The sequence below is a fragment of the Lynx rufus genome, unplaced genomic scaffold (genome assembly GCF_022079265.1).
Source record: "Lynx rufus isolate CCGP_SWC_20201006 ecotype Redwood Valley unplaced genomic scaffold, mLynRuf1.p SCAF_29, whole genome shotgun sequence".
Taxonomy (NCBI): Eukaryota; Metazoa; Chordata; class Mammalia; order Carnivora; family Felidae; genus Lynx; species Lynx rufus.
This window is the reverse complement of record NW_025814844.1, coordinates 859,232-886,882: the sequence shown is the minus strand read 5'-3', so window position 1 is coordinate 886,882 and position 27,651 is coordinate 859,232. Positions and strand designations below refer to the sequence as shown.

Below are 27,651 nucleotides of genomic sequence, written 5' to 3'. Positions count from 1 at the left end.
TTTTGGTCTTAATCATACACTTAAGAGGCTCTCTCTTTGTGCCGCCTAAGATTCCAGTGCCTGTAAGAGTATTGTTTCTGGGCTCGGAATTGCTGGGAGGCAGAAGGCATTTCATGAAGGAGGAGTGGGGGTGCAGGCTGTTGCTTGAGGGCAGCTCTGCGGTACTCACATTTGTCTCCCCGCTAAGCAACAGGCCAGAGGTGTTCGCTGGCAGAAGAAGTGGCGTGGCCTCCTTCTCTGCCTGAGGGTGTCAGAGGCTGCTGGGAAATACACAGTCTTCTTATTTTTCTCCAGCTTGGTTCTCTGTGCTCTGCGGCTCTGCCAGCCTGCCTTCTCCCCGGTTGACCCTCACCGCCCCCCACAAGGCTCCCAGCCCTTTCTGATCTTCCCAGTTCACAAAGTCTCACCTTTATGGTTAGAATACAGTTTTCCGACCTGCTCTTGTCTTGATTTCTGCTTCTCTTTGACCATCTTTTTTTTTTTTTTTACCTGTTTGCCTTTTGTAACCTGGGGTCACATTGTACTTACGTCTATTTGTAAGTAAACGTGAAGAATGGCAGTGATTTTAAATCTGTCCCCGTTACCTTCCATCATAAGTGCCCTCATTTCTATATTATTTCTGTGGCCACTTTAAAAAGTCAACTTTTGACAAGTCTCCGAAAGAGAGAGATTTTCTGTTTTTTGTTTGTTTTTTTTTTAATTTTTTTTAATGTTTATTTCTTTTTGAGACAGAGACAGAGCATGAGCTGAGGAGAGGAGAGAGAGAGAGAGGGAGACACAGAAACCGAAGCAGGCTCCAGGCTCCGAGCTATCAGCACAGAGCCCAATGCGGGGCTCGAACTCACAAACTGGGAGATGATGACCTAAGCAGAAGTCAGACACCGAACTGACTGAGCCACCCAGGTGCCCCTGTTTGTTTGTTTTTTATTTACCTCCCATGTCCCTCCAAATTTCTCCCAGATTAGACATTGAACTTTCCCTCTCCTTTTCACCCTGTGCTTTTCTGCTTTTTGGGGGTTTTTTTCTTAAGTTTATTTATTTCGAGAGAGCAGAGGAGGGGCAGAGAGAGAGAGAGGGAGACCAAGAATCCCGAGTAGGCTCTGCATTGTCAGCGCAGGACCTGACGTGGGGCTCAAACTCACAAACCTGGAGATCAGGCGCCTATGCTCAGGTGGGCTCAGGCGCCTGTGTGGCCAGGGTGTGGCACACCTGGATGTGGGGTAGGAAGTGGGGCTTTGAGAGTGAACAGGGAAGGGTGTATGCCAGAAGACAGGCTCCAGACCCATTTGAGTCTAGAGGGCTGAACATGAGAAGCAGGAGTCCAGGCGGGCCACGCAGGAGTCTGACAGACAGGCCTTTGCTGGCCCAAGGGGGCAGGGTAAGGGAAGAAGATGGGCTGGCAGTGCATGGAGGTCCTGAGCTGGGAGAGAGGAGCTGGAGGCCCACTTTGGGGAGGATAATAGGGCAGGATCCATGAGTGAGTGAGGCCCTCGTGGGAGAAGAGCTGGGCAGGGTGGTGATGACTGTGGGCTCCAGAATCCCTCCTGGACCCTACCATCCATTGTCAAAGGGCTGCCCCTCTCCAAGCCTCACTGTTCCCTTCTGTGAAATGGGGGCTCGTCCTGGCTCCCAAGGTTGTTATGGCTTGGCAGCTAGTAAGCCCTTGGCCTTCCTGAGGATGAGGGAGGAAGAGCCTGACAGGTGGGAGCCAGTGCCCAGTACCCAGCAGCCTGGGCTCTACCTGGTGCTTCTCCTTCAGCCAGGGCTTAGGAGGCCCAGGACTGCTCCTGTTGGAGAAAACACATCACAGATGTCCCCAAGCCAGATGTTTCCTGGCTTCTGTCCTGCCCACGCCCCTGGGGTGCCCTGCAGCCTCTGGGGCCCCTTCCTACTCCCCCTCTTGTCCATGTCCAAAACAGCCCAGGGTCGGCCCTGGCACTGTCCAGACTCTTTTTTTTTCTTCCCCTGACCGATGTCCCTTCTCTCTTCTATGCTCACAGACCTGATGGTATCACTTCCTCACCTTCTGGCTCCCGAGGTCCCAGGGTCAGGTTGAATTACCTGTTGTGTTTTTTTGCCTCAATGGCCTGGCCCCGGAGTCCCTCTGCTGCCCGCCCTTGGCCATGCCAGCCATCCTCCACCAGGAACACACCTTCCTTCTCTGTCACTTCTCCTTCAGGGCACCCATGTGGCCTCTGATCTCAGCTCTGTCTCCTTCTCTTGGGCTCCCAAGTATCCCCTCTTGGACCCATGTCAGGACACTGATCAGCGTCGTTGCTCCCACTTACTTGGGTGTTCTGAACTATATGTGAAGCCAGTAGCCCTGCCCTTCTGTCTTGAGGCCCTGGGCTTGGTGTAGTACCTGCCATATGATGTTTCGAGGTAAAGGAGAGAAAGCAAGGCACCACACACTCAACATTGTGGGGTGAGGGCGCAGTTACCCCAAGAGCAGGGCACTGTGTTTGCTGACCCTCACATCTCTCCTCAGAGTGAAGATCACCCGGAACCCCAGCAGAGCCCCCCCGGGATGCTGTGGACATGGCCTCTCGAGACCCACAGCAGAGCAGCCAAATGGCAGAGGAGATCCCGGGCTTCCTGGATGCCTTCCTCCATGACTTCCCAGCCCCACTGAGCCCAGAGAGCCCTTTGCCATGGAAGGTCCCAGGAACAGTGCTGAGTCAGGAGGAGGTGGAGGGTGAGCTGGCCGAGCTGGCGATGGGCTTCCTGAGCAGCAGGTAAGCGGTGTACCAGCCAGGAGGGGGCCACACGGGATGGGAGCAAGGGGCTTGGCATGTGCCATGTGTTGAACTTGACCTCAGCTGCCACTCACCCCACATGTCCTGCCTCCTCTTCCATCCCCATAACCGTGCTGCATTGCTTTCCCAGGGCTGTCATCATAAACTCATAGGCTGGGTGGCTTAGAACAACAGAAATGTATATTCTCATGGTTCTGGAAGCCAAAAGTCAGAGATCAAGGTGTCGGCGGGGTCATGCTCTCTCAAACAAAGACTGTGGAGAATTAGTTCCAGGCCTTTCTCTTAGCTTCTTGCCAGCAGGACTTAGTATTCTTTCACCTGTAGATGCATCACAGCAGTCTGGCCTTCATCGTGACATGGCATTCCCCCCGTGTGTCTGTCTTCATGTGGCATTCTCTCTGTGTCTGGGTTTCGTCTCATAAGGACACCGGTCTTATTAGATTTAGGGCCCACCTTGCTCCAGTATGGCCTCATCTTACACCTGCAGAGACCCTAAATCCAAATAAGGTGACATTCTGAGCCACTGCAGGTTAGGACTTCAACATATCTTTGGGGGGGGGGGGGACACAGTTGAACCCATGACAGGTGCAGCAGATCCTGTTTCTGTCCCATTTCACAGATGGGGAGGCAAAGGCCAGGTGAGTTAAGAGACTGGCCAAGGCCTCAGGGTGGGCAAGGGCCAGGCCGTGTGCCTACCACTCTGCCCGTGGCCACAATGACCAGGTTGTACTGTCTGCTGTTCACAGGTGGCAGCTGAGGTGCAGAGATGAGACACAGCAAGCTTGGCAGATTTGAAGGGAGAAAGAAACAGATAGTAAGGGCTAGTAGGCCATGCAGCATCTGTGTGAACCTCCTCCCTCCCCAGGGGCTGGGCCCACAGTCCCTAGTCACTGTGTCACCCCTAAAGTGGGACACACACCTGGCCTCAGCATACTGGCATTTTATTTTAGTGTCCCCAAGCATGCTTCCTTTGTGGCAGGTCAGCTCTATCCCTGCACACACACCCTGCCCTGAGGGCCTGCTTGGTGGGATCCAGCAGAGTTCAGGACTCTTGCTCACCGCATATGGGGTGGGAGCCTGAGTCAATGAGCGTGAAGGTCAGTGTGAGCTGGCCCGTGTCTACCCTGACAGTCCCACAGCCCACAGAGCTCAGGAAGACATGCCCGGTGACCATGTCCCTTTAGGGTGTGGCATGTGCAAAGGGTGTTACTGGCTTGTTCTGTTCTGCTTTGAGGAAATATTTTAGAGGCAGGTGGCATAAAGCAAGTTGGTGAAATGTAGTAGGCCGAAGTTGCTAGAGTCTGGAGAGGGGAGAGGAGGGCTCCCAGGGCTCTGCCTCCCTCAGGGCCCAGGGCCACAAGGTCTGTCCCCACAGCAGCCGTTGGGACTTCTGTGAGGGCTTAGGGGCTGCGGGGGGGAAATGCAAGCCAGGGAGGATTGGTACCCCGGCTGCCCCTGCATGAGAGCCAAGACCCTGGGGAGAGTGAGAGCACCAGCATAGTGCCTGCTATGCCAGGGATGAAGACACATCCACAGGGATAAAGAGAAAGTGACCTGGGGATGGAGGCGGGAGAGAGCCCCAGGCTAGTAGCTCAGAGTCAGAAGAAGGACAAGCTACCAGTGTGAACAGTCAGTCAGCTGCCGGTGTGTGGAGGGAAGAACAGAGAGGAGGGATGTGCCCAGAGGGGCAGGAATCCTGGAAGGTAGGGCTGGTTTTGCTCCATGGTGATGGAGATGCAAGGGGGTGAGGAAGAGGAGGGCAGCCAGGCAGTGGCAGGAGCAAGTGACCAGCCCTCCTGCCTAGGGATGGGCCTGAGCTGGAGAAGTCAGGGGTCAGTTGGAGGGGTCTGCAGGGTGCAGGGCCATGGGGGTGAGGGAGTTTTAGTTTTGTCAGAGGCCATGTGTCTCAGGCTACATGGAGGAGAAAAGCAGGACTTGCTTGAGGTGACATGGGACCTCATGAGGCCCTAGTGGCAGTGCCTGGGCTCAGGTGTTGAACAGGCACCCTGTTAATTAGCAGGATGGTGGAGTAGGCCTGAGATCATTAGCCATGAGGGAGAGGCCAAGGGTCATGGCCCCTGTAAGCCCCCTAATAAATCCATCTTAAAACACTTTTAAAACATAATATTGTGGGGATGCCTGGGTGGCTCAGTCGGTTAAGCATCCAACTCTTGATGTCAGGTCAGGCCTTGCTCTCAGGGTTATGAGTTCAAGCCCCAGCGTTGGGCTCCACGAAACCTACTTAAAACAAAAACGTAATATTGTAAAGGCATGTATTTTCCGGTCATCTTAAGGGATTTATCTTCAGTTATTTTCATCCTTTTCTAGTATTTCTTCCCTGTGTAGACCCGATAGTCACACATGTGGTCACTTGTTGTCTACACTGTGTCTGTCAGGAACACCCCACAGCACGTTCCTGGCAGCTTCCTGGTGGGCTCCTGTCCGTCTGTTTCCTGTTCCTGTCACTGGTGTGCAGGCCCCTGGGTGTAAGGGGCTCTAAGCATAGTGGCACATGGCGTTTTTCCAGATTATAAATGGTGTCATTCATGAGACTGTTAGGAAGTCAGATCACCAAGTTCAAGGGTGCAATGATTTATATCCTGTCTTCCCCCTTGCTAGCGGTTCTGTGTCCTGTCTCAGGTCCCCAAGCAGTTTGTACCTTACACTATAATTATTCATCTGCATTTCTGTCTTTGCTACTAGACTGCAAACTTGAAAATCCTGAGGCAGGCAAGTGAGACTAGAGCATTTCTTGGGTACCTAGGTCTTGCACACACCTTCTGTTCATTGTAGCACCTTCTGGAATCTTTAGGAGCTCTGACTGCTGCAGGGCCCACGGGCCTGGAGGGTGCACGGGCAGATGACCCCTGAATGGGGGTGGACAGTGCATCCAGGCAGTGAGGCCTGTGGCCTGAGGCCAAGCATTGTCTGAGTCACCACTGCTGGAAGCTGCTTCCCTGACCCTGGTGGCCTCTGCAGGCCTGCAGGAAGTCACAGCACCACCTCCCCGGGAGCAACGCCCCTTCTCCCTGCTTGAACAAGGAAAACCAGTAGTTAGCAGGAAATCCCCAAACAGCAGAGGAACTCATTTCTCATGTCTTGGCTGGTTGTTTTCTAAAGGCAGTTCCAGAGGCTTCTCCCCTGAGTCACCTTCTCCTTTTAAATCACAAATTCATCCCAGTAGATTCCTAAGACCATCTATAGACACACCACGGACACCCAGCCCCCAAAGAGAAGTGACCCATTTGTCTGGCTGTTGGGAAGTGGTTGCCCTTAGGGGAAAGCCAGTTGCATCTGCCCAGCAGAGAATTGCTGGCTACCCTGGGCGTTGCCCCCCAGCCCTCAAGAACAGACACACAAGGATGAGCACACATCCTCTGGCCTGTGAAGGGCTCCCACTGGTGGGGAGGCAGATTCTGGGGTCAGGATGCATCTAGAGGTATAGGGACACCAGGGGGATTGACCCCTACACATGGGGGAGCCATGGAAGGCTTTCCATGGACATGGTGTGAGAAGCACCACAGGCCAAGCAATTTAAATACAAAAAATGTGTTGTCTCAGAGTTCTGGAAGCTGTAGTCCAAGATCAGGGTATCAGCAGGGCTGGTTCCTTCTGGTGATTTCTGGCTCATTACCCCAGCCTCTGCCTTCATCTCCGCATAGAGTTCTTCCTGTGTGCATCTGTGTCTGAATTTCCTGTATGTTACTGGATTAGGGACCCACCCTACTCCAGTGTGACTTAGTTGCATCTGTTTCTAAATAAGCTCACATTCTGAGGCATTGGCAGTTAGAACTTCAACATGTGAATTTGGGGGGACATAATTCAACCCATAAGACTCGAAACCCTAGAGGTCCCCAGGTGGCATTGGTGACCATGAGCTGTCAACAGTCTGGATATTGGGCAGTTGTCCGGCCCGGTCACGGGGGCCAGCAGACACATCTCTTCCCCACCAGCCCTACCCATGTTTGGTGTAGCTTGGGACCTGATGAATGGCATTGAGTGGATGTCCCATCCAGCTCCTTGAGGCCCGGAGGCTGACCTGCTCCTTGCGGCTGCACATTGTGGTGCGAGCAGTTATCACTACCTCCGGCAGGGCCCCCTGAGTGGAAAGGAGGTCTCTCATCTGGAACAGTCGGGTAGGCACTGGGGTATTAGCTTCTGCTGAAGTGCCAGCCCCACTTCACTTCTTGTTCCTGTCCCCAGGAATGCTCCCCCACCACTTGCTTCATGTCTGGCCCACGAGGCGGTTTCCCAGCTGCTGCAGATGGACCTTTCTGAATTCAGGAAATTGCCCAGACAGGAGGAGGAGGAGGAGGAGGAGGAAGATGACAACGAGGAAGAGAAGGCCCCTGTGACCCGTGAGTTCTCTTCCCTCCCTGGCCTGGAGGCTTAGCCCATGACAGACTCACCAACCAGACAAGGGACAGGACTCAGGGGAGTGCCAGTTTGGGAGATGTCAGGGCTCACCTGGGCTCCACAGCCTTTCCTATTTTGCTGCTAGAGGGGTGGTCTCAGGCAGCATGTGGCTGAGGGCCACAAAAGGGCAGCGCTGGCCACATGTGTTCATGACAGTGTGGCAGAATGGAGGTGCAGAGAAAACACACCAGCACAAGGTCAGCAGAGGGAGGGCAGCTGAGCTTCAGAACAGCTCAGGAGATGAATAACGCTTTTCCCGTTTTACATGGGAGGAGACTGAGGTGGTAACTCAGCCACCCACTTGCTCTTCTGCCTCAGCTGACATTGCCCCAGGGTGGCGTGGGAGTCAGGAGGGTGACGTGAGCCATTGCTGGGGGCGGCCTCAGGGTCCAGCTGGTAGAAAATGCCAGAGCTTGGGCCCGTTGCCTGGGCCGATCCAACTCAGGACCCAGTCAGGTGGAGACTCTGCAGTGTCTGAAAGCTGGCTTGGGGATGGGCCGATGGGGCTTGTTTGTCTGCCTCCTCCTGGGAGACTGGCTAGCAGGGTGGGCCCCAAGCCACACCGCCCAGCCTGAGGAACCCAGAAACAGTCAGGGCTCTTATTTTGCATGTCTTTCTTTCACTTTCCTAATACAGTAGGATCCCCCCTCTCACCCAAGGGGGATATATTCCAAGACCGCCAGGTGAGGCCCGAAACCGCAAATGGTACCAAACCCTATACATTCTGCATTTTTTCCTATACACACATACCTATGAGCACTTGAATTTATAAACTAAGCACAGTAAGAGATTAACAACACAGTAAGAGTATAGCTGATACTCAGTTATAACAATATGCTGTCATAAAAGTGGTATGAGTGTGGTCTTTCTCTGAATATCTTACTGTACTATACTCGCCTTCTTGGTGTTGGTGTGAGATAATTTTTTTTTTTTTTAATTTTTTTTTTCAACGTTTTTATTTATTTTTTGGACAGAGAGAGACAGAGCATGAACGGGGGAGGGGCAGAGAGAGAGGGAGACACAGAATCGGAAACAGGCTCCAGGCTCCGAGCCATCAGCCCAGAGCCTGACGCGGGGCTCGAACTCACGGACCGCGAGATCGTGACCTGGCTGAAGTCGGACGCTTAACCAACTGCGCCACCCAGGCGCCCCTTTTTTTTTTTTTTTTTTTTAATTTTTTTTTTTTTTGAGATAATTAAATGCCTACATGATGAGATGAAGTAGGTGAATGACCTGGCATTACAGGGTAGCGTTAGGTCACTGTCGACCTTCTGACGATACATCAGGAGGAGGATCATCTTCCAGACCACAGTTGACTGCCTGTACTGAGACCGCGGAAAGCAAGCAGATGGGAACAGGAGACTACTGTACAATTTGCTGATTCTGTCTCTTTATATATTGCATATAATTACTTCCATCAGGTCACGTATTTATTACCTATGTTACTTTAAGCTTAGCATTAGCACGAGCATTGAAGACAAACCAAGAACAGGCCGGGGAGAAAGAGGAAAATCATGCGGCCTCTCGCTTCAGCAGGTGCCAAGCCCTCCTCAGCCGTGTGCCCTGCCTTTTCCCTGGCTCCCTGCCCACGTTCCATCCCAGCATTGCCTCGCATTCCTGCCTGGGAGCTGCGGGAGACCGAGGCCCACAGTGACAGGCAGCCATTGTCCTCTGCAAAGCCTGCAGGCACACAGCCCCACAAAGGGAGTGCCCCACCCAAGAGTCCCGGCGGGAAACCAGCGCCACCTGCTGGCAGGAAGGCCCCAGGCGGTGGCTGGCACCCGCAGCGCCCTACACCTGGGGGTTCCCGAAGGCCAGTGAAGGAGGGAGGGGCCCATGTAGGAGGAAATCACAGACTGCCCCCACCCTCCACGCAGGCCTGGGCCTGTGGTCTTGATCAGCTATCCCTGTCACTGGAGCAGAACATAGTTAAGTCTATCATTTCGAAGCCATTCATGCAAAATTGGCATCATGGCAGGTGTTATAAGCATCACTGCTCAAGGACAGAGATATGATTAAGACCTCTGTAGCTGTGTCAGGTGGGAACGCCAGCCAGCCCCTCCCCAGTGAGCAGGTCCTATGGGCGCCTGGATGAGGCCCTCAGCCAGACAAGCAGGCATCTCCTGCCAGTGGCATCAGGAGTCTGTGAGCCAGCCGAACCTCCCATTGCTTATCCATTGCTTATCGTTGTCAGTGGTAATTGCCTTTGCTTAAGCTGAGATTCAAGTTCAAACACGCTGACGGAAATGGTAGGACAACCTAAGGCAAGAGGGTACACGGTGCCCTGTGCCTCCCTGGGTGTCTCAGGCCAAATAAAAGCAGAGCCCAGAGGGGGAAGAAAGGAGCCCAACAGCTCAGGTAGTCATACGAGCATAGCCATCTGCAGAGGAGAGAAGGAGGAGACTGGGGGAAGCGGCGCTGTGCAGTCCAGCCAGCTGAATGACGGTCCTGACTTGTTGGCAGGGGGTTCACTGGGCCAAGTGCATGTGGACCTGTCTTCCCTGAGCTGAGCCTTCCTGTACCCACAGCCCCTCAGTCCAGTCCTGATGGTCTCCCGTTTCTTGCCAGACACCTGAATGGCCCTTGTGTCCTGGGTATGGTGGCAGTGGCCAGTTCTAGACACCCCCGCCTTGGTGCATGGATTCCCTCAGATGTGTCTTCCCGTAGCCTCTTGTGCTCTCAGACCCTCTCTGCACCCCCACCTTGTCTCTGCCTCTCTTTTTCTTCTATAGCCACTGCCTTTGGGCAGGAGCTCTTCTCCAACACCCCAAGTCCTATACGTGTGACCTGCGACACTCCTCAGTCTGCCCTCAAACCCCCCCCCCCCAGGTGACTGGCTCTGACTCACCTGTACCTGCTGCATGTACCTGGGCCAGCAGGAGTCCCAGGAGGGCTTTACATGTGGAAATGAACAGAGTCTCTGAGGCATGTCACCTGAGGTTTCCTTGGGACCTGTTCCTTGTTAATCTTTTCTTTAGAAAACAGGTTTAGATAGGATTTTTTTAAATGTTTATTTATTTACCTCGAGAGAGAGAGCAGGAGGGGCAGAGATAGAATCCCTGCGTTGTGAGGGAAGAGCCCAACAAGGGGCTCAGTACCGTGAACCATGAGATCATGACCTGAACCAAGTCGAGCACCCAACCAAGTCAGCCACTGAGCCTCTGCCCCCACTTTTTTTTTAAGCCATGTTGTAGAAGCTGTTACCTGTTGCTGCATAACAAATTCTCCCAAAATTTAGTGGCTTAAACATTTATTATCCCATAGTTTCTGTGGGTCTGGAATTTGGGAGCAGCTGAGCTGGTGGTTCTGGCCCAGGGTCTCTCAGGAGATCGTGGTCACGATCTTACAACCAGTGGGGGCAGAAGTTCCATTTCCAAGGTGGTTCAGTCACTTGGGTATTGGCAGGAGGCCTCAGTTCCTTACCATGTGGACCCTCCACAGGGCTTCTTGAGGATCCTCACTGTATGGCAGCCGGCTTCCCTCAGGGCCAGTGATTCACCAGGACACAGAGAGAGAGAGACACAGACAGACAGGGAGAGGGAGACCATGCAAGGTGGGAGCCACAGTGTCTCTTAGGAAGCTGTCATGGTCACTTCCATTTTATTCTGTTTACTAGGAGCAGGTCACTAAGGCCCATGCTTGAGGGAAAGGAAACCGGGCTCCCAATCAAAGCATCAATGAATTTATGGGCATATTTTGAAACGATTACTAGGGCTAACACTTGTCATGGAAAATTGAAAAGGCACTAAGAAAGCATTCTTAAGAAAAAAACCTCACAGGCAGAGCTACCACCTGCAGACAACCACTGCTGACATTTTGATTGTATGCCTTTCCTGCATTTTATTTTCCGAGTCCAAGCAGCTAAAGGCTTTTTCATGTCCTCACAATCAAACTGTATGTGGGATTTTCTGTTCTCTTTTTCTCATTTCCTTAATATCATGACATAAGCATTTTACGTGCTCACACACTCTAAAAGGCCATTTTTGTTTTACACTGTAATTATTTTCCATTAAACTTTATTTTGAGATAACCGTAGCCTCACATGCAGTTGTAAGAAATAATACAGAGGGAATCGCCTGGGTGGCTCAGTCAGTTAAGCATCCAACTCTAGATTTTGGCTCAGGTCATGATCTCACTATTCGTAGGTTCGAGCCCTGCATTAGGCTCTGCGCTGTCAACACAGAGCCTGCCTAGGATCCTCTCTTTCCTTCTCTCTCTGTCCCTCCCCGGCTTGTGGTCACTCACACTCTCTCTCTCTCTCTCTCTCAAAATAAATAAAAGAATAACCATCAAGCCATCATTATTAAAAGAAAAAAAAAAAAGAACACAGAGGGATTCCATGCATCCTTTACCCAGTCCCTCCACAATGGTAACATCTTGGAAAACTATATTTAAGTATCACGACCAAGATCTTGACATAGCCAAGATACAGAACAGTTTCATCCTATGAGGATCCCACATTACCCTTTATGGCCACCCTAATACCCCATGCCCTGTACCTAGTCCTGACAACCATTAATCTCTATTTCTATAATTTTGTCATTTCAAGAATGCCTATGAATGGAATCATAGAATACGTAAGTTTGGGGATAGGCTTTTTTCACTCCACATACTTCTCTGGAGATCCATCCGGGTTTCTGTGACCTGCCAATAGCTCCTTCCTTTCTTTCCTGCTGCGAGCAGTATCCCATGGCATGATGTCCTGAAATTTACCCACTCACATGGTGAAAAACATCTGGGCCATTTCCAGTTTTCGCCTATTACAGGTGAAGCTGCTGGGAACACTGACTGGGACTCACAGGTTTTTGTGTGAGCATAGCTTTAATTTCTCTGGGATAAAAGCCCAGGGCTGCAGTGGCTGGGCCATGTGGCAATTGCATGTTTAGTTGTGAAAATCATGATTAATAGCAGCTTAATTCTTCATCAAGAGAATAGAATGTAATTTATTCTGTCACTGGATACATAGTGTTTCTAATTAACACGCAATTGTAAATGATTCTTTACTTCATCCTTAAATTGTCCTTGCGTCTCCGGCTATTTCCTTAGGGTGGGCTCCCACAAGTGGAGTTGCTCACTGTGGGACAGGAGGTTCCTTCCTGTGCATATTGCCAAACCAGACACTGCTCACTGCTGATGACACAGGCTGTCACACATAGTTTACTAGGCTGGTGTGCCTGTTACTAGGCCGGAATGCTCCGGGGGTTCATGGGCTTATGGGGCCTGTGCAAGCCTGTGGTGGGGGCTGTCTGCTGAGCCAAAGGGGCCACAGGGAAGGGGTGGCAGGGAGAGCGAGTGGAGCCCAGCTGGTCTGGTTGGTGCTTCCCTAACAGTCTTCTGTTATACCCATCAGTGCTGGATGCCAAGGGCCTGGCGCGAAGTTTCTTTAACCAGCTCTGGGAAATATGCAGCCAGTGGCAGAAGCAGGTGCCCTCGAGTGCCCAGGTTCCTCAGCAGCAGTGGCTGGTCTCCATCCATGCCATTCGGAATACTCGCCGCAAAATGGAGGACCGGCACGTGTGCCTTCCTGCCTTCAACCAGCTCTTTGGCCTGTCTGTGAGTGCTCCACCTCTAGTCTTCCACCTCCTGGCCCCCAAGCAGAACAGCCTAGCAGGCCTTGTGCAGGGGGTGGGGGCCACCTGGGGTTCCCATCAGAGCTGCTAGCCAGAGCCGAAGCAGGAGTAACGGCTGTAGCTGTCATCTGAAGGCCAAGGTGCTAGGTGAGGCAGAGTACTTCCCAGGAGGTCTGAGAGACCCGATTCATCATCCCATCAGTCCTATTCATTGTCCCATCGTCTGGCTTCTGGGCCAGACCAACCGTGGCCACCTTGCTTTCCCAGCTAAGGGACTGAGGAAGGGGAATGGTCTGCCCAAATCTGTTATAAGGGGAGGCCCCAGGATTCTCTCATTTGCCCCAGACTCACAGTTACTGGGCTCTGCTCTATCTCCAGCACTGGGAGCCGCTGGTACATCACACCTCATTTTATGCTCCAGCAACTCAGTATAGAAGGTGAAACCAACTCCAGAGAGTTGTCCTTTTCCAAATCTTCCAGTTCCTCATGCTTGAGTCAGGTTGACCTATCTGATGGCAGAGTCCATGCTGATTCCTCCAGATCCACCCCAGTCAGCACCTGGACTCTACTCCCAGACAAAGCCTCTGGCCAGGTCACAGCCTTGGTCAGGGCGAAGTCAGTGTGATTCCCACTGCATTCCCTACCAGGACCCCGTGGACCGAGCCTACTTTGCTGTGTTTGATGGCCATGGAGGGGTGGACGCTGCAAGGTATGCTGCTGTACATGTGCACGCCAACGTGGCCCACCGGCCAGAGCTGCCCACAGACCCCGCGGGAGCCCTCAGAGAAGCCTTCCGGCACACAGATGAGATGTTCCTCTGGAAAGCCAAGCGAGAGGTGAGAACCAGTGAATGGGCCTCATGTGCAGTTTGGGGCCAATAGCCATTAGCATCAGAGAGACCCAGCCCTTGCCAAAGGAAGGAAATCAAAGCAATTGGTGGTGTCAGAAGGTCCTCACTAGGGGCGCCTGGGTTGGGCATCCAGCTTCTGCTCAGGTCAGGATCTCATGGTTCTTGAGTTCGAGCTCCACATTGGGCTCTGCTGACAGCTGGGAGCCAGGAGCTTGCTTCAGATTCTGTGTCTCCCTCTCTCTGCCCCTCCCCTGCTCACACTCTGTCTCTCTCTCTCTCAAATATAAATAAAACATTTTTAAAAATTATAAAAAAAAAAAGAAGGTCCTCACTAAACTCTGTTGGCAATCAAATCACTTCATTTTTATGGTAAAAGGGGGCTTGTTTTCCATTTGAATAAAAGCCGCATAAAGCATGCATCTGGTCTTGCATGCCTGGCCCCACTGGTGGGTGTGCAGGCCTCACAGGGAAGGTCAGTCTATTTTAAAATGTGCCAAGGATTCTCTTTTAATCAGGGATGGCAAGGTGACAGGCACAAACACCTGCCTTGGAAGAAGAGTTTTATTATTTACAGTGCCCAAGAGGACACATCACACCATGCAAGGCCATGGGGGTGGGGGGCACCAGGGTTGGTCGGGAGGCAGAGGGAGAGAGCACAGCATGACTGGAGCCTTTGCTCTGGCCTCACAGGAGGGCCTGGATGAGGCAGAGCAGGCAAGTCACAAGTTTGGATGGTTTGAATAACCTGATGGGCTCTGGACTACAGACAGGGGCAGTCCCCAGCCATCCAGGCCAGGGGAAGCAGCCTGATGGGAGAAACAGAGGAGACGGTTGAGGAAGTGGGTTCAGACCAGCTGGCTCGTACATGAAGGTTGCATCCCTGGGGGAAGACATTTCCTGTCCTGGGACAGGCACTCTTTAGAATTGGCAAGTACCCCAGTTTGTCAAAGCATGAGAAAATACAATATGGGGTGCCTGGGTGGCTCAGTCTGTTGAGCATCTAACTTTGGCTCAGGTCATGATCTCATGGTTAGCAAAGAGCCAGCAAAGAGCCTGAAGAGCCTGCTTCAGATTCTTGGTCTCCCTCTGTCTCTGCCCTTCCCCCGCTTGTGTGTGTGTGTGTGTGTGTGTGTGTGTGTGTGTGTGCGCGCGCACGCGCGCGCATGTGCGCTCTCTCTCACAAAAATAAACATTTTTTAAAAATTAAAAAGAAAGGAAAATACAAAAAATAAAGCCCATGATTAATACCTTCCCTTGCTCACCCAGGCAGAGTCTTGGCAAGCTGCTGGTGTCCACTGGGTATATTCTTTCTTTGGGAATTAGAACCGTGTAGGGGTGAGGCACTTGTTTCTGAAAGAAGCCATCCAGCCCCTCCTCTGTGAACTTAACCACCCACTGAACCTTACGTGCAGAATGCAGAAATTCTGTGGGGCCCTCCTAGCAGCCCCATGAGGTAGCTACTAAAATTTTGTCCATTTTAGACTTGGAGAAACTGAGGCTGAGAGAGCTTAAAGGATGTGCCCCAGTTGACATGGCTCGTAGGGAGACTTAGAAGGGGGTATACTGTCCTCAGACACTCTAAGCACGGGCCTCAATGGAAATCAGCAAAGCCATACTTTACATCTTTTTTTTTTTTTAGTTTATTTTTTTTATTTAAAAAAAATTTTTTTATGTTTATTCATTTTTGAAAGAGAGAGAGCACAAGCAGGGTTGGGGCAGAGAGAGGTTGGGGGGGGGACGCAGAATCTGAAGCAGGCTCCAAGCTCTAAGCTGTCAGCACAGAGCCTGACGTGGGGCTCAAACTCACGAACCGTGAGATCATGACCTGAGCCGAAATCTGATGTTCAACCGACTGAGCCACCCAGGCGCCCCCTTTTTTTAGTTTTTTAATGCTTATTTATTTTTGAGAGAGAGAGAGACACAGAGCATGAGTGGGGGAGGGGCAGAGTGAGAGGGAGACACAGAATCCAAAGCAGTCTCTAGGCTCTGAGCTGTCAGCACAGAGCCCGACGTGGGTCTCAAACTCACAGCCCGTGAATTCATGACCTGAGCAGAAATTGGACACTTAACCGACTGAGCCACGCAGGAGCCCCCAGACTTTGCATCTTTTTTTTTTCTTAATTTTTTTTTTTAACGTTTATTTATTTTTGAGACAGAGAGAGACAGAGCACGAATGGGGGAGGGGCAGAGAGAGAGGGACACACAGAACTGGAAGCAGGCTCCAGGCTCTGAGCCATCAGCCCAGAGCCCAACGTGGGGCTCGAACTCACAGACTGTGAGATCGTGACCTGAGCTGAAGTCGGACGCTTAACCAACTGAGCCACCCAGGTGCCCCCAGACTTTGCATCTTAACAGAAAACCATACAGCATCTAAAACTACAAAGTGGGAGCCTGGTGCAAAGCTGACATGCCTCAGACCTCCTGGTCACTGTCACCTAAGGGAGGTGAGGAAGGCCCTGGAGCTCTGGGCCACCTCCCAAAATAACAATTCACTGAAGCAAGTATTTAAATTAAGTGTATTATTAATTTAAGATAGCTGAATTGGGATGAAATTGACACATAATAAATTGCACATATTACAAATATACAGTGTACAGTTGGTTCAATAAAAATAAAGTGTATAATTGGATAGGTTTTAGCATTTGTCTACAATAACGGATGTACCCATCACCCCCAAAGAATTTCTTCCCGGCCTTTGTCACCCCACCCTCCCCAGACAACCACTCTGCTTTCAGACGTAATAGACGATAGAGCTTGTGTTTTCCAGAGTTGTAGATAAGCAGGACCACACAGGACGTGCTCTCCTGTCATGCAGCATAACCCTTAGGAGACTGACTGTGCCCTCTGTACTTCTGGAGTCTGTTCCTTTTATCTGACTGAGCACTATTGCAGGAGTCGTTCAGTCTGGACAGGATTGGGCCCACAGTGCCAGCACATGGCTCACCCTCAGCCCTCTCTCCCTTCAGCGGCTGCAGAGTGGCACCACGGGTGTGTGCGCTTTCATTGCGGGAAAGACCCTGCACGTTGCCTGGCTCGGGGACTCCCAGGTCATCCTGGTGCAACAGGGACAGGTGGTGAAGCTGATGGAGCCGCACAGACCTGAGCGACAGGTAAGGGGCTCCCTCCCTCCATGCCTGGGTCATCCCCGGCCCCGATCATGCTGGACTGCTCGGGTTAGTGGATGGTCAGGTAGGCAAGGAAGCAAGAGGGGCCCTGCACCGTCTTCGTAGGGAGATCCTGGTGTTCCTCCAGAGGGAGGGTCCTTCTGCCTGATTCAAGTGGCCAGGGGTTTGTCTGTTGGCAAACAGGATTTGTCTGTTGGCAGAGGGGTCCCCTCCCTAAAGTTGGGGCATTAATAGCCAAGAGTCCCATGTAAGCCCTTCTCACCACAGTGACATGGAGCCCAGAGCTGCAGAGGAGAGGCAGCCCAGGAAGTGGGGTCAAAGTGCAGAGTCCTGCACTTTGTGCATGTGGGCAAGGGGTGGCTGGCCACCTGGGCTGTGGGGGTGGAAGGCTCCAGGGAGGAGGTGATGCTAAGCCAAGGTCAGAAGGAAGCAGGCTTGGGGCTTCACTGGGTAGAGGCTACACTGGGATCCTGAAGTCACTCAACTGTCTGAGCCTCAGGGTCCTCATCTGGATCTAAGTCTGACATTCCTCCTTGGACCACATCTCACAAAGGTATCCAGTCTGTCTGTCTCTGTAGGATGGTGGGAGTTTGCATACTGGGAAATGCCCGGGAGCCCTGTCCCTGCTCTGCTTTCCCCACATGTACAGGCCTCCACATCAGCACAGAAAACGCCCCCACCTTCCACAGGGCTATGCAGAGCTCCATCTGTCCGCCATCCTGTGCATGGACATTGAGATTTCTTCAGTCTTTTTCTTTCTTTCTTTCTTTCTTTTTTTTTTTTAACATTTATTTATCTTTGAGAGAGAGCAGGGGAGGGGCAGAGAGAGGGAGATACAGAATCTGAAGCAGGCTCCAGGCTCCTAGCTGTCAGCACAGAGTGCAATGTGGGGCTCAAACTCATGAGCCATGAGATCATGACCCGTGCCAAAGTCGGACGCTTAACTGACTGAGCCACCCAGGCGCCCCGAGATTTCCTCAGTCTTTTTCATGCTAAAGTCCACACGGCACTAGATGACTTTGCATAGCGTTGCATTGTTCTGGGTCAAGTATGTTAATAGAACGGTTCCTAGGAATGGAGGGATGAGTCAGGGCACTCCCATTTACAGTCTTGGCACTTTTGCCACACTGCCCTCCTCAGGCTGTATGTCCTCTGGCCATAGCCCCACCGACCAGTCTGAGAGGAAGGAAAGTGGTTATTCAGTTTGCATTTCTCTTACAGTATGAGGCCGAGCATCTTCTCAAACACTTAAGATCATTTACGTTGCCTTCTGTGAGAACCCTTCATTCTTGTCCTTTGCCCATTTGTCTCCTGACCTGTTGCTATTTTTCTTATCAATTTGTAGGCATCTGTTATACACCAGGGAGGTCAGCTCCTTGTCTGCAGGGTGATTTGCAAGTTGCCCCCTGCTTTGTCTTTGTTTATGGGCTTCTGCCTTGTAGACATGTTGGTTTTTATGTAACTGAACGGAGCTGTCCTTTTGTGGCTTCTAGATTTGGAAAGCACTGCAAGGGAGTGTCAGGCCGTGATCACCAAAACAGCCAGGAATGACAGCATTCCTTGGCCTCACTGCAGCTCGGTCTGTGCTAAACCTCCTACATACGCCCTCCCTGTCATATAGAGAGAACTGAGGCTCAGAGAGGTTAAGTAACTTGCCCAGAGCATACCGCCGGGAAATGGCAGGTGTCCTGTGTCACTCCACTGCCACTGCAGCACTGGGGCATTCGGCACCTGCTCCCTGGTGGACCTCCTTCCCTGAGATGGGCAGTCAGGTGAAATGCTGCCTAAGTGAGGACTAGCTGCAAGCCTCTGCTCGGGGTGCCTTGCCTGCTCCTGCCCACCCTCATCCCTACAAGCTTGGCATCCTGTGCCTCCTCTGCAGCCCAGTGAGGACTTTTCTGGCAGTGTCTCCCCAGCACTGCCTGAGCCCTGCAGAATGACACCACAGCAAAGATCACAGACTGACAGCCATGCTCAGTCCTGGCTCCACCCTTTCCAAGCCTTGAGTGCCTTGTCTGTGAAATGGGGTTCCCAGGAGATAAGAATGGGGTGTCCTGGTGCACATGGGGTGCTGGGACCACAGCCGGCATGGGAGAAGCCTGCCAAAGTGTCTGTTCTTTCATTGATCTGCACCCTACATGGCTACAGAGACTAGATTCCAGGGCCCTCTTGGCCCCTGCCAGCCCCTCCCGGCTAATGAGCCCTGTGATCCCAAGCTTAGCCTGTCACCCACACCCTTTGAGAAGTCATCAAAGACTGGCTCAAAGGTCTCCCATGAAAAATAACCACCATCACACTGGTCACGAGAGTGGGAAACTAGTAACAACCTAGTGAGCCACAGTGAAGGGCAATAAGGGTCTGGCAGCTGCTGAAACCGGCTCTGAGGCACATGTGGGGACCACATGGCACTCTGCCTTGTTCTGCTGCTGTCTGGACAGAGCCTTGCTGCCACTGGATTCAGTTCAGGCCAACAAACAGTTAGCACCTACTGTGCACAGGACACTTCGCTGAGGCAGTGAGCCTTCCAGCACCTCTCAGACTAACGGGCAGCTGCAAGCCACAGTACTTGGGCAAAGTGTTGGGAGATGTGGAAGAGGGAAATGAGCAGGAAGGAGGCATACAGCCCAATCCTGATGGCAGGTGGGACCCCAGCAGGCCAGGGGTGGAGTCCAGGAGGAAAGGGCAGGTTTAGCCAGGACCAGCCACTGAGAGACCAAGGGCTCCTGCTCCTGTGTCAGGAGGAACTTCACAAGGAATTACTAGAAGCTTCTAGAATGGTCAGACCACCAGAGGGCAAGGTGAGAGCTGGGTCACAAAAGAGGCTGCTGCAGTCACCTGTCCAGCTATGGGGAGGAGGACCTGCCTGGCAAGGCAGCATCAGGAGGGATGGAGAAGAATCCAGGCTTTTGAGGATGGGGAAAGGGCCTTACACTTCTAAGAGGTTGGTGATGCCATTAGCCAGGGGCGCTGGAGGCCAGGGAAGACAGGGTGGGGTGTTCCCTGTGAGTGCAGAGTCTGGAGGGGCGGGTAGGATATCCTGTGATGACAGGCAGGACCGGGGACATGGACCTGGGGGCTGCATGCTCACAGAGCTGAGACGTGTGTGAGAGCGAGCATGTGGCAGGAGAGTGGGCCTATCCTGTCAGAAGTAGGGAGGTGGGGAGCACAGCAGAGGGGAAACCCAGCAGGAGAGCCTAGGGGTGGCCGAAGCGCAGTGCAGGGCACGATACCTCTGCAGCTGACCTCAGTTCCAGCCGAGCCCAGGAGGAACTGACCACTGCCTGGGCAATGTGCAGGTGAGCGAGACCACTCAGTCAGGGGGCAGAAGGGAGGCCGGAGGGCCATGAGGGGAAATGGCTGGACAGGGCAGCCTCACGGAAGTGGGGGCCCAGGGGCCCAGCTGTGTAGAGCCTTGTATTCCAGGTCGAGTGGGAAATGGCCGTTGATGGGAACCCACTTGGCCACCGGCTCTGGGCTCAACTTTGGAGAAGCTGTTCAGGCTGGTGGAGTGGATAAGGTAGGAGGACAGCTGAGGGGCCTGGTTCAGGTTTCATCCAATCCTGCCAGGTGGCCACGTGTAGCACAGGCTTGGGCTCGTCCCAGCAGCTTGCAAGGAAGAAAGTATTCCCAAGTGAAAGGTGAGACAGCTGGGGGGGGAGGGTCGGGGGGTCGGTGACTATGGATGGTCTGGCTGTGTTCACCCTATAACTGAGGTAGCCCTTGCTGCAACTGAAGGACGTCTAGGTTATTCATGGTTTCCTGCGGTTCCACTAATGCCTCATCTGGGCATTGTTTGAGAATCGCAGCCCCCAGCACTTAGAAACCAGCTCAGCTCAGGGCACTTGGGTGGCTCAGTCAGTTTAGCATCTGACTTTGGCTCGGGTTATCATTTCACGGTTCTTGGCTTCGAGCCCCGCATTGGGTTCTGTGCTGACAGCTGGGAGCCTGGAGCCTGCTTCAGATTCTGTGTCTCCCTCTCTCTGCCTCTCTCCTCTGCTTGCGCTCGCTCTGTCTCTCTCTCTCTCTCTCTCGCTCTCCCTCCCTCTCTCTCTCTCTCTCTCAAAAATAAATAAACATTAAAAAAGAAGAAACCAGTTCAGCTCCACTCAGGCAGCAGCACTTGGCACCCTTCCCCACGGGTGCACCCCAGCCCCCACTCTGGCTGTCCCCCACAGGATGAGAAGGAGCGTATTGAAGCGCTGGGCGGCTTTGTGTCTCACATGGACTGCTGGAGAGTCAACGGGACCCTGGCCGTGTCTAGAGCCATCGGTAAGGAGACGGGAGACAGGGGGCAGGAGACAAAGGCCTCATGCGTGAGGCCCAGAGGCTCACATAGCTGTTGGGGACAGCAGCATCCTGTGCTGATAAAGCACCTGTGGTCTGTGGGGCCGTGGAATCAGACTGAGGAGCCTCTGGTAAATTGAGAGAGTGCAGGTGCAGACACCTTAGAAACTTCTATCTCACACAAATAATCACAGAAGTTAACCCTTACATGATTATCTCCTCATTAAAACAGTTCCCCAGAAAAACCTACCAGGAGGTCCTTGGTTAACTACTGTATGTGCTGAAAGGTCATAAATGAGGATTGTCCTCCCCTCCCCCATTCATGCTGATGATTCCTTTTTCTATCTTTAAAAAAAAAAGAAAAGCAGCCCCCTCTCCCCACAATCCTGTTTTCTCAGCATCCTACAGCTGCTGGGCCTCACTCTGGGCTCCGCAGCCACACTGCTGCCCCCAGGTACCTAGGCAACACTCCATTCCTGCTAACCCCGTCTAGGTGACATGTCTCCTCCCAGCCTCCGGACACACGCCATCCTATCCTTAAGGCCGCCTGCGGTGCCTGCCTTATAGCCCTTCCCCCTGCTGCTGCTGCCTATTGGGTCTCTGGCACATCCGGGTGCGGAGGCAGCAGGATGGGCTTCTCCAAAAGTGGAAGCTCCTTAAAAGGAGGGGGACACCCTAGGCAGTTCTGTGTCAGTGGTGTGGTCTGGTGCACACCCCTGGGCAGGAGCAGAAGGAGGGGGATCAGTGGTTCTGGGCAGTTTGTGAGGAGGGGGAGGTGGTTTCGAGTCGCACTTTAAAGGTAAAGCCACCAGGACTTGCTAACGAATTGGATGTGGGCCCTCAGGGAGAGGGACCTGGGGGAAAGGGAACCTGCAGACCTGAGTATAAGGGAGGAAAAGTGAGGTCCTTTACCTCAGTCATCCCCTCTCTCAGGCCCGGCTCCACTGGAAGTGAAAAGGCTGTTTTGTAGAGCTGATCTCGGGTCTGGCTGGGTTCTAACTCTGCACCCAATAGGTCTGCCACATTGCCCTTAGCACCACATGAAACTATCCAATTTCACTGGTGAACACGGGCGTCGGAAGAGGGTGGCCACAGTGAGGCCCCGGGCCTGGCTGGACTTGGCAACAGGAGGCCTTTCTCTCCTGTGCCCAGGGGACGTCTTTCAGAAGCCCTACGTGTCAGGAGAGGCCGACTCAGCCTCCCGGGAGCTGACAGGCTCTGAGGACTACCTGCTGCTGGCCTGTGATGGCTTCTTCGATGTCGTCCCCCACCAGGAGGTCGCGGGCCTTGTCCAGAGCCACTTGGTCAGGGAGCAGGGCAGCGGGCTGCAGGTTGCTGAGGAGCTGGTGGCTGCAGCCCGGGAGCGGGGCTCCCACGATAACATCACAGTCATGGTGGTCTTCCTCAGGGACCCCCAAGACCTGCTGAAGGGCAGGGCCCAGGGGGTAGGAGACGTGCCCACTGGCCTCGCAGAGCCAGGGACCGATGCTCCACAGAGACGCTAGGAGGTGCAGGCTCCCTGCCCCTACCCCGTAACCCTCCCCCTCAGATGCCTTAGGACCCGACAGGTGATGGTGGACAGTGGGTGCCACCCTCACAGTGCTTTCCCAGGGCCCCAAGTCTCCCATGCTGCTTGCATTGGCCCATCCTGGTGGCTGTGGAACTGGACTGGGTGGTGGGGGATGTGCCCTGCTCGGACAGGCAGTGGGATGGCCTTGTTCTCTGAAGGAGGCCTAGGGAAGAGACCTCACCAAAGAAAAGACGACCCAAGAAGTGGAGCAGCTCTTGCTCCCAGCCCCATCAGGTAGGGGGCTCAGGTGGGGACCACAGCCAGACCAAAGATGCTGGGCATGTGCATGGGGCAGCAGGATGCTGCATGAGTCCCCAGGCAGACCCAGAGCCACGGACATTTCCAAGTGCGACCTGGGTGTCCAGCACAGGTTTCTCACTTGCTCCTCACTGGCAGCCACTGGGAGGCTCGTCTCCGCTGACGCACCTGGCCTCCCGAGCCAGCTTCCCAAATTGGGGAGAACGGAGCACCAGGGACCTGGTCTGCAGTGAATGCTCACAGCCCCCAGCCTCCCTGGTTCCCTCCCGTCCCACACACACCCAGTGAGAGGAAGGTCAGAATGACAATGAGGTGTGTGTCTTCAGTTTGTGGTCTTTTTTTTTTTTTTCCAGGACAGTCGAACTCAGAAGCAGTATTTCAGGTTTTTGTCTTTGTTTTGTCAGTGCCAAGGTGACCTGTTGTGTCATGTAACTTAAGCAGAGCTTAGCATTTATTTTATTCTTGGAAACCTTAAGTATTGATTTTTTTTTTTGGAAGAAACTTCTTTTGCAGTATTACTGAATTTTTTTTCCTAAATCAGGATTGAAGCAAACACTTTTCCAGGTGGTGTTAATAAGCCATTCAAGTGCCTTAAACAGCTTTAGGTGAGGCTAGAACCGCCGGGCCTGGGATGGATTCTACTAGGCATGTTTAAGTTTTTACAAGAGCAGGATTTATTTTGTTATAGTGGCATGATTTCAGCTAGAATTCTTCCCACTCCACCTCCTTTCTGCCCCTTTGTGATGCGATTTGCTGCTGACAGTCAGCAAACCAGCTGAAAGAGCATGAGCTATGCTGCACAGCCTGGGCCAGACCTAGGGGCTCTGGGAGTTCAGGGTGACCATGGCACCTCCCCCAGCCTCCCTACGCACCTCAGTCCTGCTGCCCATGTCTCTGGCTGGTCCCCAGGCTGAGGAACTGAGCTCCATGAGCAGGCTTCTCATTTGACTGGAATGTCCTAGAACGTCTCGTGTTGGTAATCGAATTGGTTTCCTTGGGAAACACACTTACGAGGCTTGGCAAGTCTGGAGGCAGCCTGGGGGGTTCTGGCTCTGTTTGGAGTCTGTCCATCCATCTGCCCCACAGCTCCCCAAACCCCTCCTCCTGTTTCTTGCCCACCATGGCGGCGCCCTCTGTTACCTTGCTTTGCCCACAGCCTGACCACCTGGGGGAGAGCTCTACGTTCCCTAGCATGCCCTGGGCAGGTGAGGCTCAGAAGCCACGAAGCTTGGGTGACTCAGGCTATTCACATCCAGTGAGGTAGATATAGCATGTGTGTTGAGCTAGAAGTGGCAGGGCTGGGTGAAGAGTCCGGCAGAGAGGGGTCTCTGTGGGAGGACCCAGGCCTACAGGTCTGGGAAGAGCAGTGGGTGGTTTTGGAGGCTCGTGGAGAATGTCACTGGGAGGTGGGCAGCAGGAGGAAGCTTGGCACTGTGTCCCCCAGGCCAGAATCCACCTGCAGTAGCAAGGCTCCAGGAAGGTGGGAGCTGGGAGAGCCTTGGCGGCACTCATCAGCCCGGGGAAGGGCAGACTTGGTAAGAGCCACCCCCCTGAGGCCCGAGGGCTGTGCAGCAGGGAGGGTGGGAGCCAGCTCTGGGCAGGCAGGGGGGCAATGGGGGATGCCGCCCACAGGCTCAGCACTCACCCCTACTCTCACCGCAGGGATGAAGAAGCCAAGATGATGTGGTCAGTGCCATGCTCAAGGGCTCGTGACAGAAAAAGTATCTTAAATGTGGTCACCGCAGTTCAGAGAAGGTTTGGTGGGAGCCAACAATGACCTGGTATTGCCGCACTTAATCTGAAGGCCCTGCTGCCTTCTGGGGGCCAGAAGCCCCCTCTTTGGCCCTTCCCAGCGCAGGGCCAGCAAGAGGTGGCATGTGGCCCCTACCAGCCTGGCTGCCCCTGAGCATGACCTTAACAGAGGAAAGAGGTGTGGGCTTGTTTTTGTCATTTCTTTGCTAATCTTATTCTGGGATTGCCATCAAGAGTGGGGTTTCACCTTTGGAGTCTGGACTCCCCACGTGGTGGTCTGATTCCTGCCCAGACTCAAGGCTCCACCGGGAGATCTCTCCAGGCTCGTCCCAGTGCCCACCCCTCTCGTCTGTGAGAGGCCCTTGCCATCTGGTGCTGCTCAGCCTTGCCTTGAGGCGGAGGGAGCCCTTGTTCCCACTGCGCAGATGCTGGCTTTGTGCAAGCACCTAGGCATAGAGGTCTCTTCCCTCTTGACCAGGGAGGACTGGGAGCCACTGGGCATCTTCAGCCTCTGAAAGTCCTGGCCCACCTCCTTGTCAGGCCACAGTCCCAAGAAGGCCTCTAGCCAGCACCCCAAGTCTAGAAGCCTCAGTCCCCTTCTCAAATTCCCACTTTGCCACTAGCTCATTATATGAGCTGAGCAAGTCGTTGAGCCTCCTTGGGCCCCCTTTTCTCCTTTATAGGACACAGGGTTGCACGGAATCTGTGCAGCAGATCTTGGAATTTTGGAGGTTTGGGGCCCATCGAGGGCAAGCCTGGCACATCCTGGAGAGCTGCTGCCAGTGCTAAGGGAACTCTCCCCCTCTGCTAGCGGGAGGGGTGGTTAAGTATCATTAGTGTTTATTCTTACAATTAAGTGGGTTGGAAAGGAATGGAGCTACAGTTGCTAGCCGTATATGGAACACAGAAGCTGGAGAGAGGGAGCCCTGCTTTTACAGGTAGAGCTGATCCCAAGCCAGCAGGAGGAGGAGAGGCAGACAGGCTCAGCTGCCTCCCTCTGCAGGTGTGAGGCTGAAGGGCAGGGCACAGCCAGGGTCTCCCTTGCCTTTTAGTCAAGCTCCCAACCTGCTGAAATCCAGAGGCAGATGCATGGCCTCCCTGACCCAGCTTGTCCTCAGCATCCAGGACTAGGAAAGGGGTGTCCTTTACTGGGGACAGTGATGGGGGCAGGCCTCACTGGGGAAGCACAGGCCCTCTGAGGTCCTGAGCCAGCCTTTGGCCACAGTCCTATCTCCCCCTACCCTTTGAAACCAGCATGTGGCCCTCGTCCCTACCCCTATAATGCCAGTTCTGAGTTCCGGCTTGGGTGTCTGGCCACCTCAGCAGTAGTCCCAGGGCTTGGGTCACAGCTCTGGCATTTCCTAGGCCTGGCCCCGACAAGAGCCAAATGGGCACCTTAAGGGCCTGTGCAAAATAAGCTGTTTTTGGTTTAATTCTGCCTGTAGCCCAAAGGAGGCAGCCCCAGGAGGCCCACGCTTTTCGCCAAGGCTCCACAGCTTTGCCAAATGCGCCGAGCTTTGCCATTCACATGCCATGCCAGCCTTGCCAAGGGTTTATTTGTGCGCGTCTCAGCAGGGCTCCTGGGAGAGGTGTTCTCTGCAAGGCGCATCTTGTTCCAAGATGGGACTACTATTTCCCCTGTGTGCAGGGGCAAGTCCCAGGAGAAGAGGGCCAGAAACACAGTCTCTTCCCAGGGGTCACTGTGCTCAAGTGTCAATAAACCACGAGTTTTGAAACCCTGTCACCTGAGTCCTGCCTTCTTTTCTCACCTCTCAGCAGCTGGTGCCTGAGTGTCCAGAGTATGTTTAGGAGCTGCTGGGGTGCTGAGAGACCATCTACCAGTCTCCCCACAAAGCCAGCAGACTAATTCAGGAGAAAGCCCTGCTAGCCCACGCCCCCCCCCCACAGGGGACCTCACATGATTGGGGAGCCCCCAGATGCCTGAAGTGGCCCAGGGACACTGAGGATGAGGACCCCCCCTGTGAAAACACTCAGAAGGGAGAAAGCAGGTCAGCATCTGCCAGGTCTCTTGTGCTCCTGGCTGAACTCAGACCCCCAAGGAATAGGAAAATATTCCAAAATGCCTCCATGCAGCCACTGCTGAGCCTTGGCCCCAAAATGCTGCCTGAACTCCCCAAAATGTGAGAGGGCACTTGTGCTTCGGGGTTAGTTGGGGCCAACTAGCTGGATTGCTGTATCCCTTCCTCCCCTCCAGCCTGGCCTTGGATGCCGAGCCTTTGTCCCCATTTAGGCCTTGCCAGACTAGCTTCTAGTCCCTTCCCAAATCACCCTGAGAGCTTTCCGTGCCCCTCCGGCTCCCAGCCTCATTGCAAGGGAGGCAGCTTTATCTGTCTCAGTCATGTCACTGAGAGGGGGCTGGGGCTCCCAACCAGGCCCTGAGCCCCACCCCCCAGCCCCACCTACTCATCCATCTGTCTTCCCCTTGCCAGGTCCCCTCCGCCTCCTTGGAAGCTCCCTGCAGAATCTGCCCAGCAGAACCTCGTTCTTAAGTATATGCTGTCTTGATTGTTCACAAACAAATTGCTTCACAATTCTATATCTCATTGCTATAGCCAGATGGTGGCTCTACACCACCCCCCACCCCACTGTCACTGAGCTTGGGGCCTGGGATAGCACCCTCTCTGGAGCCACAGGGTAGTGGTGGGGGAGACCTGAAGGACTGGGCACCAGGCAGGCAGGGATTGAACGGCCTCTGGGGCAGCTGGGTGTCATTCACCTGCCAGACCAGGCCATCATGGTGGCAGGTAGGGGCTGGGGATATCAGCCAGGCTCTCTGCCAGCAGGGAGACAGACCTATACCCAGAAGCCAAGTCTGGCACAGACAACTGTCTGCCTCCAGGAACGATGAGAGCAAGGTGGTCAAGACTGGGTCTTGTGCCCAGCGGGTAGAGGCCTCAACCTGGAGAAGCAAGTCCAACAGCCAGCAGAGCCAGGGAGACAGAAACTGGAAGCCATCTAGGAGGGCTGATGACTACCTTGCCCCCAGAGTTCCCCTTAGAGGGTCCCAGAACTCCTAGCTACTTCCTTCTGGTCCCACATGGCCCTCCCA

At 53.5% G+C, this 27,651-nt stretch overlaps 1 protein-coding gene across 2 annotated transcripts in view; it reads left to right on the top strand.

Annotated features, from left to right (window-relative positions):
• PPM1F (protein phosphatase, Mg2+/Mn2+ dependent 1F) overlaps nucleotides 1-26,322 on the top strand; it is a 30,066-nt gene extending 3,744 nt beyond the window's left edge. Inside the window, exons 1-8 of one of the 2 annotated variants that reach the window (XM_047090244.1) lie at nucleotides 861-903; nucleotides 2,489-2,735; nucleotides 6,960-7,114; nucleotides 12,523-12,725; nucleotides 13,390-13,578; nucleotides 16,559-16,702; nucleotides 20,893-20,986; nucleotides 22,154-26,322. In XM_047090244.1, the coding sequence (XP_046946200.1) occupies nucleotides 2,539-2,735; nucleotides 6,960-7,114; nucleotides 12,523-12,725; nucleotides 13,390-13,578; nucleotides 16,559-16,702; nucleotides 20,893-20,986; nucleotides 22,154-22,506 (1,335 nt within the window). In that variant the 5' untranslated portion in view covers nucleotides 861-903; nucleotides 2,489-2,538 and the 3' untranslated portion in view covers nucleotides 22,507-26,322. Of the gene's footprint in view, nucleotides 1-860; nucleotides 904-2,488; nucleotides 2,736-6,959; nucleotides 7,115-12,522; nucleotides 12,726-13,389; nucleotides 13,579-16,558; nucleotides 16,703-20,892; nucleotides 20,987-22,153 lie in introns of those variants that run through there. The other variant, XM_047090245.1, reaches the window with a different exon arrangement.
• The last annotated feature ends 1,329 nt before the right edge of the window (nucleotides 26,323-27,651 follow it).